General features: G+C 42.3%; 1 protein-coding gene across 1 annotated transcript in view; it reads left to right on the top strand.

Moving 5' to 3' along the window:
- TLL2 (tolloid like 2) overlaps positions 1-16,007 on the top strand; it is a 34,682-nt gene that overhangs the window by 12,924 nt on the left and 5,751 nt on the right. Inside the window, exons 6-13 of the mRNA XM_066323973.1 lie at positions 1,493-1,609; positions 5,055-5,200; positions 6,121-6,316; positions 9,626-9,751; positions 11,381-11,541; positions 12,930-13,110; positions 14,402-14,527; positions 15,339-15,466. Coding sequence (XP_066180070.1) covers positions 1,493-1,609; positions 5,055-5,200; positions 6,121-6,316; positions 9,626-9,751; positions 11,381-11,541; positions 12,930-13,110; positions 14,402-14,527; positions 15,339-15,466 — 1,181 coding nt within the window. The remainder of the gene's footprint in view (positions 1-1,492; positions 1,610-5,054; positions 5,201-6,120; positions 6,317-9,625; positions 9,752-11,380; positions 11,542-12,929; positions 13,111-14,401; positions 14,528-15,338; positions 15,467-16,007) is intronic.

The raw sequence follows: 16,007 nt of genomic DNA on the forward strand, positions 1-16,007 counted from the left end.
GTGCTGCATATTTTCCCAGGGAAGTGTGTGAAAACCCAGCCTTTAAATGGTGTATAACTTTTTATGAATGGGCCCTTTATCACACTCTGAGGAGCTTGCTCATTCTTGTTCCTCATCTGTGTTTCCTCTTCTTGACACCCTTGTTAAACTCCAAGTCTAAATCCGGGAGGAAGTTGCTGAGTGACCCTAGAGGAAGAAGCTTTGCAGTGCTGATGCCGTTTTTAGCATCCCCTTTGGGAGTGGAGATCGGGGATGCTATTGATATACTGCAGGGCTGTCACACTGCCCTGACAGCACTGGGCAGGTTGGGGGCACAAGAGTAGGTGAGTAAAGCTGAGTCCAGGATAATATTTGGATGGGTGAATCTGCAAGAAAAAAAAAAGCTGGTAGTGAAACTACCATTCCCAGCCAGTTAATGGGAAATACAATGCTGTCTTGAAGGTAAGGCATTAACCAGTTTTTTACCCAGTGGAAGTTGTTCAAAGATATCTTTGCCTGGTGTTGGAAGGTCAGGATCCCTATCACCACTGTCCTGACTGAATTCAACCTGAAGAACTGCTCTTTGCCTCCATCAGATTCTGACTGGGATTCAGTTGGGTAGGGTGCCAAGACCATGTTGAATTCAGTGTACAGCCCTGGTGGTGACAGCTGAAGTGAAAAACCATGTTTGCTCTGTCCAAGCTCCTGACTCAAGTGCAGGTCCCTGCCTATCAGTGCTTGCTTGGTGCTTGCTCTGTTTATGTGAGGAGCTTCTGGCTTTAATAGAGGAGCACCAAATTGTGGTTGTTGAGGTTGTCTGGGCTGCAGATGCCATCTGCAACTGCTCTGTTTCAGGATTCATTCCTACTGGCAAAATTTGGGAGTTTACCAGTGCTGGTAGATGCCAGAGAGCTCAACGCTGGGGAGATCATGGAGCAAAATGGCTCCTGGTCTCTTTCTTTTGAAAGAAACTAAATTACTGCTGAAGCTTAACTGGGATTTGTTGAACAGAGAATGAGATAAATGGTTTGCTCTCATCAGTATGGCCATGTCCTGCCCTTGGTTTGACTTGGAGCATTTGCTCCTGGGTGTAAAGTGCTGAAGGAGTTTTCAAGGCTTAGTAGGTAGAAAGGACATTCCCTAATGTCACATCTCTAGAAGGACAGAGGGATTCTTCCCCACCATGGTAACTCATTTGCTTAATTATAAAATCAAAACAAGAGCCCTTTTGAATTTACCAGGGCAATAGAGGCTTCATCAATAATTACTGGATTCTGCTCCCAGCTGAAGAGAACTTTAATTCACTAAGCAATGGAAAAGAATATGAATTAGTGAAGGGAGAGGACACAGAAACTTATTCAAAAGCACAGTTGATGGGAGTGAAAGAGTGTTCTACACAAACACATTCCTTCAACCAAAGACTCTTTACTTCCCAGAGTCACAGGTGCCTGTTATGCTTTGTTGTCCCTCAGGAGATTATAGAGATCTTTATTGTCTCTTTCCTGCCTTCTAGGTAGATTTTGTGGCGACAAGATTCCTGAACCAGTAATCTCCACGGACAGCAGGCTGTGGATCGAGTTCCGGAGCAGCAGTAACATCCTGGGCAAAGGTTTCTTTGTGGTCTATGAAGGTACAGCCCCTAGCTAGAAATCTGCATGGAGCAGACAGAACAGGATGCAGGGGTTTTATGGGATCAGCAGGAGTTCTGCTGCACTGTGTGGTTAGATATAGCCATGCTTTGGTTTTTGTGGGAATTGGCAGATTTTGTGGCTTGTTTCAGTAGACAAGGCATGGATTTTCCAACTAGATTATCACATTTTGGGGGGCGCAACAAGATGGGAACACAAAGCAATACCTTCCATACTTACACCAGGTTCTGTTTGCTCTAACCAGCCTCTCCAAGCAGCAGTGTGTGGAGCGAGAGTTTCTTTCAGTATTTTAACAGGCAAAGTTCTGTTTGGGATCATACATTTTATATCGCTTACTACAGATTGTCTTGGGGTGTTTTTGTTTGCTTGGTTGGGGTTTTTTTCCCTCAAATGCAAAGATTGTTTTTTTCTTTCTCCTTTGTCTGTTTTACTTACAGAAAATTGGAAATTAGCATGTCAGATCTTCTACAGGTCAGGTATTTTAGAAACTTGCATGGCACTGAGATGATGAAACCACTTCCGAGGAGGAGCAATACTATCACAGTCATTAAAAAAATCAGTAACTTCCCTTTTCCATATATGTTTGGGTTTTTTGCAGTAATGATTCTAAAATGTGTTAAAAGCCCTCATTGTTTTCTGGGCAGCAGGCATTTTTCTTAGAAATACCAGTGTTGTCAACAGTATTGAGGTTGACTGTATTGATACAGGCATTGCATCATCTTCTTTCTTCAGCCACAGGAACAAGCATAATGCTGGAGGCCCAGTGCCCAAGTGTCCCATAAACTCATGAATAATGACACTAACAGAGGGAAGTGAAGCAAACATGGGACTGTTGGGGAAGTGCAAATAAAGCATATGAGGATTTCACAGCAGTTTGGGGCTTACAAATCTGTTTCACAGGAGAAATATCTGGTTTCTGCAGGAATTGTTGCCCCAGAGACAGAGGTAGCTTGCCTGATGTTGGATTTTTTTAAACATCTCTCCTGAAAAACAGCTGTTGCCTGGACCATGTGGTTTGTAACACCCCCTTTATGGTAGTTCATTGGAATTAGAAGTCATCAAATTAGTGTGTATGGCATCATCCTTCATATTGTTAAATGGTATTGGAAGATTTTACACTGGCTGCATTCCAAAGTCACTTTGCAAAGTGACTTTTTTTCCCTTTGACAATTTCCTGTTAATTAATAAATGATCCCTAAAGATTCAGTAAATATGAGTTTGCTTCACTTGACTTTTGAATAGAGCAACTGAAGGTAGAATGTGCATCTAGTGGTCAAACAAACTCCAACTTCATATTTTCCTGCCTCTTCAAGACTGGCTTTTTATGTGACCATTTCCTGCAAGACATTTCCCATTATAAGGGTGTGGAATCCATGGCTATGCCTGAGAGCAAGCACAGAGTGAACAAGCAAGCACAATGCTGGTGTGAACCAGCTTGTACTACAGACACAGTGATGGCCCAGTGCACAGTTCCATCTTATCTCTGGATGATGAAGGGAATGCTAAAGCATTGGGTATCTCAGCCTCTTCTTGTCAGAACACCAGGTAGAGAGATTATCTACATGTCTCTCCATAATTTATTTGCTGAAATAGGACATTTTCCAAAGATCTTCTTTCATCCATATTTCTCTCTTAAGCAGGTTCTGATAATGTCTGGTTTCTTTTGCCCTTTGCAAAGTGACTTCCTCAGCTGTTTTGTGACTTCTGTGCTTAGATAGTAAAGGTAGTTTTTATTTCCAGGAGAGATTGCATATAAGTGTTTAATTTTCTATCAATTTTTGTCCAAAATCTTTCTCTGTTGCCATTAGTTCCTCTTTTTCTTTTGAGTGCCTCCCTCACATTTAACACTGCATCTCCGTCTTCTGCTTTAGTGACCGTACATATGAATGCTCATGCATGTAAACTTTTCTGCAAACTGTGGGTGAGGACTGATTTTTGCATTTGGTTTCCTCCAAATCTTGGCCCTGAAGTTTTCAGAAGATGGGAGGAAAGAGGCAGAAGCATGCAGTCACATGATGGTAGAATTACTTGATAATAAATGACAGTTTATGTAGTGAAAGTGTCCTCCCTTGTTCAATCATTCTGTTCCCTTTCTTTCATGAGATTTAAGATGGGAAGATGTTGGTGGTTTTGCCCTACAGCACTGCTGACAGCCCCGAATTTGCTGTCCTTATCATCTTCTCAGCCTCTACCAGCAGATGTTCTTTCCATTTTGCAGTAAGGCTCTTCCAAGTGTAGTTGATGCTCAGCTGCATGTCAGTGGGAACTTCTGCAGTCGATAGAGAAAATATTATTTGTTGGCTGTCAGTTTCATGGGTCTTAGGAATAAAAGTCTTCTGCTCTGGTAGTCCTCTTTCTGTTAGGTGGGTGAGACAGTTCTTTAAAGGGTTCTTCAGACTTTTTCTCAAGTACCACTTGTAGCTCTGTATATACAAACTCAAATTGCAATCTAAATTGTGCTCTGCAGCTGAATCTTTGGGTGCAACTTTTTGTTGGTGCTTTAGCACTGATTCTGTAATGAAGAGATTGCACTAATGAAGCAGTGCTTTTAACCCTGTTACATTAGCAGCCTGCAATATGAGACCAAGACAGCTTTACCCAGTGCAAGCAATTTTTAGGATGCTACATGGAGACCCATATCTGAATTGCTAATGCATTGCCTTGTGGGGAGAAGCCAAGGGTGAGGATAGTTGATATCTGGTAGGTGTCATTGCAGTACCATCTCTCTTGTACTTACGGCTGGTGCTTTTTGTTTCTTTGACTTTAGGCACAGCCAAAACATTGATGTGTTCTGTAGATGTGTACTGTGTATCATGGGTAACACAGGTTTTAGCCTGTGATCTTACTTTTATTTCTTACATACTCTTGCAGACAGTTTTGCTGAACTGCTGTTGTCTTCAGTATCTTCACTAGTTTTGTATTAAACTAGATTTCCTTTAAATTTTCTATTTTAGTATTTAAACTTTCTCTTATATTTGGCACTAAAACTTAATTTTTCATGCACAGCAGTCAGCCTGATGGCCTGGTGGAGAACAGCTCAAGTTATGCTTGTTAATATTGCCATCGTGTGGCTGGAATACATTTGCACCTTCTCCCTCCCACACCCTGCCCCCCCAGCTTTTCTTGGTTCTTAGTGCTGGTGGCAGGTTTCAAGCAGATACGAAGGTGAGCAGGAGTATGAATAACAGAAATTTATAAAAATTCTCTGTTCCAGTGAGCTCACCTTCTGAGGACATTAGCACAGCAAGATAGGAGACACTGTCCTAAGACAAAATGTTAGATTTGTGAAAACATCCCTGACTTGTGTGTTGCCTTTGTAAAGCAAGCAATACTGAAACAGATTTGATGAGAAAGGTGCATATGGAGCGGGCTTTACCTACAGAGAAATTTGCAATCTTGTGGGTTTGCTGTTGTTTTTTTATGAAGCTATTTGTGGTGGAGAAATACACAAAGATGCTGGCCAGATCCAATCTCCCAATTACCCAGATGACTACAGACCTTCCAAAGAGTGTATCTGGAAGATCACAGTTTCTGAGGGTTTTCACATAGGAATCACATTCCAAGCCTTTGAGGTGAGAAATGTCATTGCATATTATATTACAGATACTATTTTGCCTGTACAAACCCTTTAAATGAAGCAGAAAGTGGTGGTGATAATAATAATAATAATAATAGTAATAATAATAATAATATCTTTTGACTTTTTCAGAGTATCATTTACCTTACCAGACATTTGCTCAGAGATTTTGATTTTTGAAGTTTAAAATGCCCTCAGTTTTCAATAACTGTTACTCTTAGAAGGGATTCAAAAGTGTTGATGATGTTAGATAGGGACTCATGACACCTTAAATTTTCACTCTGGTCAAATGGAAATAAATGGTCACAATCCAGGCAAAAAACTCGTTTCTGTTACTGGGACTTGTCAGACTGCAGGATGTGACTCTCCAAAGAGACATCATGTTCCCAGATGGCAAACAGCCTTTGAAGAGCTCACAAAGAGTTGTCTTCTACTGGGTATAGGATGTCTTACACTCTTAGCTACATGCCAATGATCAGTCTCTGATTATGGATGTTAAGTCACAGAGAGGAGTGGACAGGACCTTGGCTGGTGCATAAATCTTGTCTATCCCACAGGCTCCTGTGGCTTGTGTACACTCACCATGCTTGTCCTGTAAAGGGCTGACACCACTACCTCCCCACAGCTTTTCCTTGAACCTTTTTGTTTGTAGTTCTGCTCTGTTTCTTACAGCTTCTCTTGCAAAAGCAGTTTGTAGATAGTCAGAGGCTGGGTTTCTCCTCAGGATAGCCACCAAGTAGTGGCAGAACAGAGATATGCCTAGGCTTGAATGCAATTTTAACAGCAGAAGAGCTCAGTGGCAGTCACAGCCAGTTTTTTGGGGAACTGGTCTGTGGCCAAAGTCCAACTGTGTCACTAGCCTGGCTGGAGGAACTCTTGCTAGTGAGGTCCTGGCACACCCCTTTCCTATTGCAGATAGAATGGCACGACGCGTGCTCTTACGACTACCTGGAGATCCGAGATGGCCTCACTGAGCAGAGCCCACTCATCGGCCACTTCTGTGGCTATGAGAAGCCAGAAGACATCAAATCCAGTTCAAACAAAGTATGGATGAAGTTTGCATCTGATGCAACCATCAATAAAGCGGGCTTTGCAGCAAATTTCTTTAAAGGTATGTGGTCTAATACCTCTCACAGTCAAAGCTGGGGACAATTCATTCCTTAAAAAACTGCCATCCACAAATCCACAAATTGATTCTATCTATCAATTCACACATTATCATTCTATCTACTTGTACTTTGGATTTGTTTGTACAGTTTCTTTGTAAATATCAAATTTATGTACAAATTGCTTTGAGAGTGTAGAGGGGGTTGATGCTGAGGCAGGAACACCTCCCTGAGAAGAGCAGAAATCAACTCTGCTGGGCTGGTGTCAGCATAAGTGTCGCACAGTTGGATTGGATGTCACCTCCATTTAGCCATGCCAGAGGACACTGACACTTTCAAAGAAGTACTAATACTGCACAAGGACTGTTAAAAACAGCTCTGTTTAAGTTCTATTCCAAAAGAAGCCTCTGGAGAGAGGGTAAATCTACATGCAAGTAGAGTCCCAGTAAAAGGTTACTGAGACCTTTAGGAGACAAATGTGTTCCTGAACTGAGGTTCTGTTCAGGAAGATACAAGACTAAGATTTTTAAAATTTTTTTCTTTTTTTAAGAGCTGAACCCTAGAAATGGTCTTTTACAGGAATCCTGGTGACTTGATAAGGCAAGAACCAAATATTTAACTGCTTGGAAAAATACCTGTGGAGCTGCTGAGGGCAGAAGGTCATGTATGCCTTAGGTTCAGTGGCACTTGTACAGAAATAATAGTTGCAATGCCAATATTTGGATTGCATAAGTCCTGTATTTATTTCTACCTTAACTTTTGTCTTGTGCTAAGGGTGTCATGGTCCATTTAGGTTTCTCAAATTTTCAGGAGAATGTACTCTGTGAATTAAACTTTATTTCACAAACTTAAGATTTACAACAAACAAACACATCAGGGTTCAATCCCCTGGCTCAGACTAGTCTATCCTATGAATTCACTTATTCACCATTCAAGGCATAAAATGTCATCATTTATAACCCATAATTCCTAAACTATGCACTTAAGTGGAAAAAAAAAAAAAAAAGAAAAAGAAAAGATAAATAAAATTTAATTCACAGTCTATATTGACCTGTAAATTTGAGATCACTGGAAAAGACCTCTGGCAAATGCTGTGATATTTGATCTTAGTCCCTGGACAACTCTCACAGTACCTGGGCTTCCTTGTTTAAATTTCTCAGGTTCCATAAAGGCACAAAGAATACTTCTTCCTAAAGATATTTTGGCTCGTTTCAGGAGTGAACAGTGCAGGCTGATGGTGGCAGAGATGTCTTTCAGAGATTTGCACTACATGGAGTCACAGCAAGTCATTCTCTGAAATCTGAGTTTCACCTACAAGTTTGTAGGGGAAGAAAGTTATACACCTGAACCTGAAGTGCTTTCTCTGTGATATACAGTCAGAAAAAATAAGTTAAATATGTTTCTTTTTTATTGTTTTAAATGTAAAAGTGTGTAAACCTGTACACTAGTACAGTTGGAGACACAGGTATTTTCTGTGGAGTTCTTGCTGGCAGACTAAATCTTTCAGTGTCTGCTTGGATTTCTCATGTTTGAACCACAAACCATGTAGCTTGTGGATGGTTAGAGCATTTTTAAATCCATGTCAGTAAATTCAGCTGAGGAGCAAAGTGGTTTTGGTTGAACCAAGCATCACAGTAGTCAGAGCTACACAATTTCTAGCCAGCTTGCACTGTCTGATGTTTGTGTGCAAAAGCTGTGTAGATACATGTGCAGGCTACATGTGGAGTTTCAAGCTGGAATCTGAAATTTGGAGTCTCTACCTCCATATCCAACAGGCCCACAACTACCAGGCACTCCATGAGCAAAGAGAGCAAATTAGATGGCTCTGCAGGCATTCTTCAGACTACTTCTCATAGCTGATTGAGCAATGGGCAAGCTTTGCCTTAATGAATTATGAAAGGAATAGAGCTTCAATTAAATGTCTTACAACACTGAAAGAAAATAACTTAGCCTAAAAAGTCAAAGTTAAGGATGGAATTGAATGCTATGCTTTGTGAAAACATGCAATGGTGATGTGTAAGTTTTCAGAGAAAATAAACCTACAATCAGCTTAGGGAGGGTAAGCTATTTGCCACTCACAAGATGCATTGCCAGGAAGGTGTAAAGAGCAATTACCTGATGTCCACCTGGTCATGTACATCTCATGGGATATCTTCAGCATTATTCTTGTTAGTTATCTTCATTTTGGCAAGAAATTGATTGTATCAATGAAGCCTGTTTTTTATATGGTTGAAGTGTTAGTTCATTTACCTGGAGCAGGGGAGAAGAATGAGAAGGAGCAGCAGGGCGATGTACTCCCTGTGGCTCCCCATCCCTTCTCCCCTTTGCACACCTGTGGCTTTGCTGATGGGGCTGAGTGTAACTCGTAGGGGTACAAGGCAGGGGGAGAGGGGCTTGGAGTGGTGTTCAGCCAGGAAAGGAAGGCAGAAAGATGTTTTCTGTAAGTGTTTTAATGTATTTGTTTTCAGTTTTGATTTCCCCATACCTAAACCAGCACTCAAATATTTATATTATTTGGCAGTAAATTAAGTTAAATTCCCCAAAATTGAGTCTGTTTGAACAGAACAGTAATTAGTGGACAATTTGTCTGTCTCAACCCAGAACTTTCTTGCTCTTATTCTTCCTGGTTTTTCCCTCATTCCATGGGAGTGGCAGGCCAGTGAATGAGTCAACAGGGAGTTTGACTGCTAACGGCGGCTAACCCACCACGGCCACGTTAATAAAACCATCTATTAAGGGATACATGTGGAATCAGGGGTCAGGGTGAGAAGCCAGTGACTATCTTAAAATGATAGTTCAGGTTGTTGAGATGTGATTGAAGAACCTGACTTCAAAGTCTAGGATAGCAAGACTTCATGTGCCTGCGAAAAGGCAGAACTACTTGCTTGTCGTGCCAGCTCCTTTGCAGCCCCCTGTTCTCTGGGGTGTGACCTCCCTCAGTTCCATTACCGTGTGTGCCACAGTGCGTTGGTTCCTGGTAGCTCAAGGTACTCCAGAGTGTGACGAATTTAAAACAAACAAAACAAAGCCAAAAAATGGCATATGAGAACAAAAGACACTGAAGTATTTACAGGAGACATTGTTTTCCTGCTGGTGTCTAGCAAAAGCACTGTTGGCTAGTAGCAGTAATGGTAGTCCCTTACGGTTCTGGTGTTAGCAGTGTTTCAGCACGTGAGCTTTGCTGCAGTGCCTGCTCCACAGTCTTGGCTCGGCAGTCAGTGCTCTGTTCCTTCTGTCCAAAGGGCTGCATGAGGAGTATCAGGCTGTTTGGGTGGTGAGGGAAGCGTGACTTGGCTCTGGTTTTCTCGTGACAGAGATGGATGAATGTTCTCTGCCGGACAATGGTGGGTGTGAGCAGCACTGTGAAAACACACTGGGCAGTTACAAATGCACCTGTGAGCCTGGCTATGAGTTGAGAGCTGATAAAAAGAGCTGTGAAGGTAAGTAACCTACAGATCGAGCCATCTGACTGTAGGATAGGTACTACAGCTAAAATTGGAATTAAATAGTATTGGAAGGGATTTTTCTTGTCCCTGCATCTTTTTTATTTCACTTTATTTTCCCCCAACTGATTTTTTTTTAACATCTTCCATTGAAAAACAAGTTTTGGTTAAAAAAAAAAAGTGAAAATACTCTGATTTATACTGCTAAACGTCCCTAAAACCAGTTGTACTTCCTGGCCAGAGATTGCTGTTCAGACCAGATCTCCCACAGTGCAACATAAGGGAAGTAGGCATTACAACCTAACCATTGAGTGCCCCAAAAGTATTTAAATTTTACTCTGAATTTATTTGTTTTTCAAAAAGGAATTTACTTCATATAATAAAATATCAGTGTTTTGTCTGCATGCAAAACAGGCTTTTCCATATTGATGAGAATTTCCTTCCTTTCCTTCTCTTTTATGGAGGGAAAAAAACCCATGACTATAATGGAAGCTGTTTGTATCAGCTTTCTAGAGAGTTAATCTCATGCAACAAGTGTTGCTTCTGCCAGCAATACAGCTGTTGGTGTGCTGAGGATCCATCCATTGTTCTTGTCTTCTTGTCTCAAAGTTCTGTCTGTAGAGACATTTAGGGAGCTCCACATGTTATCCGTGGTGCTCTCAACATCACCCAGTTTGCCCTGACTTCTGCTTTTGTTAAACTGTTTGAGTAAGAGTGTTGTCAACTTGGTGAGAGCAGTCAGGTCTGTGCAAAAGGCTTGTGAAAGCTTTTTTTTTTCTTTTAGTAATTTCTTGCCGTTTTAGCAAGCCAGTCACTATGCTTTTTTTCTCTAAAACCAATTGCTTGCTACTCTATTTATATTGCAGCTGCTTCCTTGGGTTAGTCCTCTTAATGCAAAATGATGCTGGGAACAAGACACAGAAAGCTTTTATCCCTGTGGATTTTGAAGATATAGCTGTATCTCATTATTCTCAAGAAAGAGCAAGAAAAAAAATTAGAAAAAAAATTGCTTTATTGCAAATAGAATTTTTCAGCAAATTGAGGTTTACTCCTTTGAGATAATGGCCTTGTACTCCCACAGGAGGATGAAGCTGAGATGTTGTAAATTTTTAAAGGAAATGGGATAATAAAGATGAGTCTTGACTTTGCCTTCAACTTTCCCTAGAGAAGATGCAGTCCAAATATAATAAACCACTGAAGAGTTGACAGGAATGTCTTCTCTAGGATTCCATTATCTTGTAATTATTCCATTACTGATAAACTCATAATAGTAAGGTTTGTAGCATTGAGAGTAGGTGAATTTACCAAGCTGGCCTTTACAATTGTGTTGTGCATGTCAAGTCAACTGAACCACAGTAAGCCCAAGGATGGAGATTAAAAAGGAAATTAGTCTTACATGGTGGCTTTCAGGGCCATAGCCTCACTGGGTGTGTTTGACTGGTGATTTACAGCAGGCGAAGTTTCTGTTGTCTTCACACCTCCCAGCATTTTAAGCCTGTTCTGGGGGCTGGGATTTGAAATGTGCCACAAACCAGAATCTGTTTCGTTTGCTAGTTAACGCTGTGGCCCAATCTGTGTGTCTGAACAGAACCAAGTAAAACTTGTATTCATTTATTGCATCTCCAGCTGCCTGTGGGGGCTTCATCACCAAGCTCAATGGGACCATTACTAGCCCTGGATGGCCCAAGGAATACCCTACTAACAAAAACTGCGTCTGGCAGGTGGTAGCTCCAGCCCAGTACCGGATCTCTCTGCAGTTCGAAGTGTTTGAGCTGGAAGGCAATGATGTACGTAAACCAGTCCCTGCATCTCAGAGGTGGGACTACTGGCTAAAGCAGAACTGGATAAATCCTTGGGGTACAAGGAAGAGGAGGCTTTGTCTTACTGGTGGAGCTCCTGGTTGTTTTCCCACCCTCCATATAATTACACCAATAACAGTGGCTCTTCTCCTTGAAGTCTGGATTTGCTTTCTCTATAGAGTGGAAGGATTAAAGCTGTTCTGTTCTGAGCGGGTACAGTGGTTTAACCCAATCTGGCAACTAAGCACCACACAACTGCTCACTCACTTTCCCCCAGTGGAATGAGGGAGAGAATCATAAAAGCAAAAGTGAGAGAAACTCATGGGTTGACATAAGAAAGGTAAAAGTGAGAGAAACTCATGGGTTGAGATAAAGACAGTTTAATAGATAAAGTGAAAGCCATGCATGCAAGCAAAGAAAAATGAGGAATTAGTTGACTACTTCCCATGGGCAGGCAGGTGTTCAGCTATCCCCAGGGCAGCAGGGCTCCATCACACATAATAGTAACTTGGGAAGACAAACAATGTCACTCCAAATGTCTCCCCTTCCTCTTTCTTCCCTCTGTTCACCCTCACTTTATATACTGGATGTGATGTCCTGTAGTATGGAATATCCATTTGGTCAGTGAGGATCATCTGTCCTGGTCATGTCCCCTCCCAGCTCCTTGAGCACTCTCAGTCTCCTCACTGGTACAAGAAGCAAAAAAAAGTCTTGACTCTGTGCAACTCCTGCCCAGCAAAATGTCTTGATATTATCAACCCTTTTCTCAGCACAAATCCAAAACACAGCTGAGTACCAGTCACCATGAAGAAAATTAAATCTACCCCAGCCAAGACCAGCACAATGGGCTTCTTTTCTTTATTAGTTTAGCATAATTGTAGGTATTTGCCATCCCTAATAGCACCTCCCCAGTGCTGCTTTTGCAGGAAAATAGTTGGAAATTAACAATGAAATAGAGTTCTTCATGAATAAAGGAAATAACAGTAAAAGATTCTGTTCTCTGCCATGCATGATGGAGTTTGAACAAAGCATTCAGGTCTGAATTTCTCTACCGTAAATGGGAGCAGTGGCACTTCCATAATTCAGGAGGTTGCTAAAATTCATTCAGCACTGTCAGGTTCTTGGATAAGATGGAAGTAATTACTTTTGCTAAATTCAGTGAAAACTTTGGAATTCTGAAAACCACACCCATGCTTTAAGATTAGGGCAACAAGCAAAGGGGTGAGAAAACTGACAGAGGAGATTTTTGACAAGTTAGGATTATGTTTGAGTTACAAGGCTGTTTCTGGTCCTTCTCAGTGAAGCCTCTGTCTCCTTCCTCTGAAATGCTCTGTTTCAGAGCCACAGAGCTGAGAAATCTCTTCCTCTCTTGGCAGGTCTGTAAATATGACTATGTTGAGGTTCGTAGTGAGCTGGCTTCTGACTCCAAGCTACACGGCAAATTCTGTGGCTCAGAGAAGCCTGAAGTAATCACATCATATGGCAACAACTTGAGACTGGAGTTCAAATCAGACAACACGGTCTCCAAGAAAGGCTTTAAAGTTCACTACTTCTCTGGTATGTGACTGTATTCCTTCACTTGCTTAGCTGTCTCCTCTGACTGAACCTCTTGGTTTTGGTGAACTTTCTTCAACATGCTGTCAGAGCCTGACATGGTTCATTAAATATAAAAGCATGGTTGCTCTGTTCTGTGTCACCTTCATCTTGGGTTCTCAGTGCAGTGTATGGTCCAGTTTCATACTGTGGTGTCAGCAAGATGTATGAATTCCATCAATGCCCCCAGTCCTTCTACTGCAGGAAGCAACATGGGACCTAACCCTAGAAGTTATTTCTGTCCCTGGAGTATTAAAGGAAAGCTTTTTCCTCTGAAGCTAGAAGATTTAGAAAATTTTCAGTTGTATTATATATAGCAATCATTCCCATCAAAGCAGCGTGTACTAGTGGAAGTTTTTTCACCCTCTGTTCTCAGTTCTTTGTCAGTGATGTACCTTGTTGGCAGGCAGTTCTGGAGGTTAACTGTATGTCATTTAGAAGTAGAAATTCAATTTTGTTCTGTCTTTTCAGCAGAGTCCTATGAGTATTAGTGCTTTTGAGGAGAATGATCAGGCTAAACGGCCTTGAATTAGAACAGGTGCAGAGTAGAATCAGGGCTAAGGGTTTGACTTATTGAATCTAACAGGAGGTAGGATGAGGTTGGTATGATTCATCTAGAAATACATTTGGGAGTGAGGAGACAGATTAAGTTAATGAGATCTAGGGAGGGCATTATCCCAAGAAAAATTGGATATAAACTTCTCATAAATTAGACTGGGCTGGAAACCATGAGCAGATCTTGTGCTCAGTGAGTTTGAGGAATGCATAGTCCTGAACACACAGGAGTCAAGATCCACTGGGGCATATTTCAGCTTCAGAGAGCAGCTCACACCTTAGATCTTCTTTATCACCTGGCAGTGTGTGCTCAGGCAGAGCTGTTTAGAAATGGAGGCTCAGCACAGCACATAGGAACTTGAAAATATAAAGTAGATTTTAACCTTGGCTAGTGAATTTGTGTGATCCGTTTCCTGGACTCTATTCTTAAAAAATGAGATGCTGCTCTAGATTTCTTTTAGACAGAAGTCTTTAACCAATAAACTTACATTACGAAATAGAACATAACTGTGATACATTTTATGGGATGTGAGGCAGTTGAAGAGAATAGGATCTGGGCTAAAAAGCTGACTGGACTAATCCATCAGTAGAGTTGGAGGTTTGCATTGCTATCTGCCAGCCTGAGTATGGGCTTTCAGCTGGTGACTCTGGTAGCCTGTGTCACTGTCAACTCAGTATTTGTTGGTTTGATCCTCCCCAGACAAGGATGAATGCTCCAAAGACAATGGTGGCTGCCAGCACGAATGTATCAACACCTTTGGGAGCTATATGTGCCAGTGCAGAAATGGCTTCATGCTGCATGAAAATGGCCATGACTGTAAAGAAGGTAAAGTCCTCACCCCTGTCCTCGGGAAGCCAAGGTACTTCAAACACAGGTTGGTTCAGGGCACTTCCTGCCCTGTGCTGAAAGGAAGTTTGTGCAGCATACCAAGCAAGGGCACTGAAAACGCCTCAGCTAGCTGAAAAACTGGCTAGAAATATGGCCATTCCCATTCCCAGTCTTGCTCTTTATATGCCCACAGTGGATGGACAGGGTGGGGATGAGAAAGTGGACTTGCAAAAGGAGCAGTTGTGGGAGCAGTAGACTGGTCACTGCTGCTTCATTTAATTACTGTGTTTGAGTCAGAAGAGAAAGGATGGGACAATCTAATGACTTGCCAAAACTACCTTTCTTCCTGCACCCTATCTCTGCTATGTGCTCCTGTGGCTTTCCTGTGTATGGTCTCTGGTCCTTGCCTGACCTCTCCATGAGCTGATTGATACAGCTCTCCAAATTGTCAAAACAATAAAGGCTTAGACAGCACCATAGTCAACACTGTGGAGAGATTGACCTCATGGCTCTAGGAACAGGGCAGAGGAGGTGAAGGAGCAAGAGAACAGATTAGAGTATGAGGTTATAGGTTATGTTTATGAGGCCCAGGGGACTGAGATGGTCCATTTCACCATCTGCCAGGTTAGCTCAAAAAAAATATAGGACAAACCCACCAGAACTATGGAGGAATATTAAAAGGACTTGTTTGGAGACTAAAGCCTTCTGTGTCTGCCCTGTAGAGGGTCTCAGTGGGCAGAGAGGACCATGTAGGACACCACAGGGTTGCCGTGTGAGACTTGCCCCAATGTGATTTCTCTCTCCCAAGCTGGTTGTGAGCACAAGCTGAGCGGTGCAGAGGGAATGATGAGCAGTCCCAACTGGCCTGACAAGTATCCCAGCCGGAAAGAGTGCACCTGGGACATCTCTGCAACACCTGGCCACCGAGTGAAAGTAGTGAGTAACCAGAGAGTGAGTGTGTGAGGCAAGAAGCAGACTGGGTTGTGAGGAGCTGAAATGACTTCCTACCACCACTGTGTGTGGCTCATGCCCTCAGATCCTGTTTGGGGTTCTTGGAGGAGAGTTTCTTAGGAGGCTGCCCTGGCTTTCCCTGCCCTGGCTGCCCCCTGAGAAGGTCTCAGAGGTATGCAAGGCAGAGGAGAGGCAGCTTGGAGGGGACTCCAGCAGATGACAACTGTGGAGTAATGCCCTCCATAAACAGGTGGCATAAATGCCCTCCCACCCCCACCTCTCCTTGTAAGCCACTCTGTTGGGGCCATAACTACATAAGGTGGGGGTTGAGCCAGCCCCCAGCCCCTCTGAGGGAGAGGTGTCAGGCCAGTTTTACAACATGGCCTGATGTAAATGGCAGGACATGCCCAAAGCTGTGCATGTACTGGGGGAAACAATCACTGTGCTCAGTGGAAGTAATATTGCAGAACAGCCTACCTGGTGTGCTGGGAAGAATTTCCAGCCAGAAAAATAAGTGTTATAAGGC

The sequence above is a fragment of the Sylvia atricapilla genome, chromosome 8, assembly GCF_009819655.1.
Source record: "Sylvia atricapilla isolate bSylAtr1 chromosome 8, bSylAtr1.pri, whole genome shotgun sequence".
Taxonomy (NCBI): Eukaryota; Metazoa; Chordata; class Aves; order Passeriformes; family Sylviidae; genus Sylvia; species Sylvia atricapilla.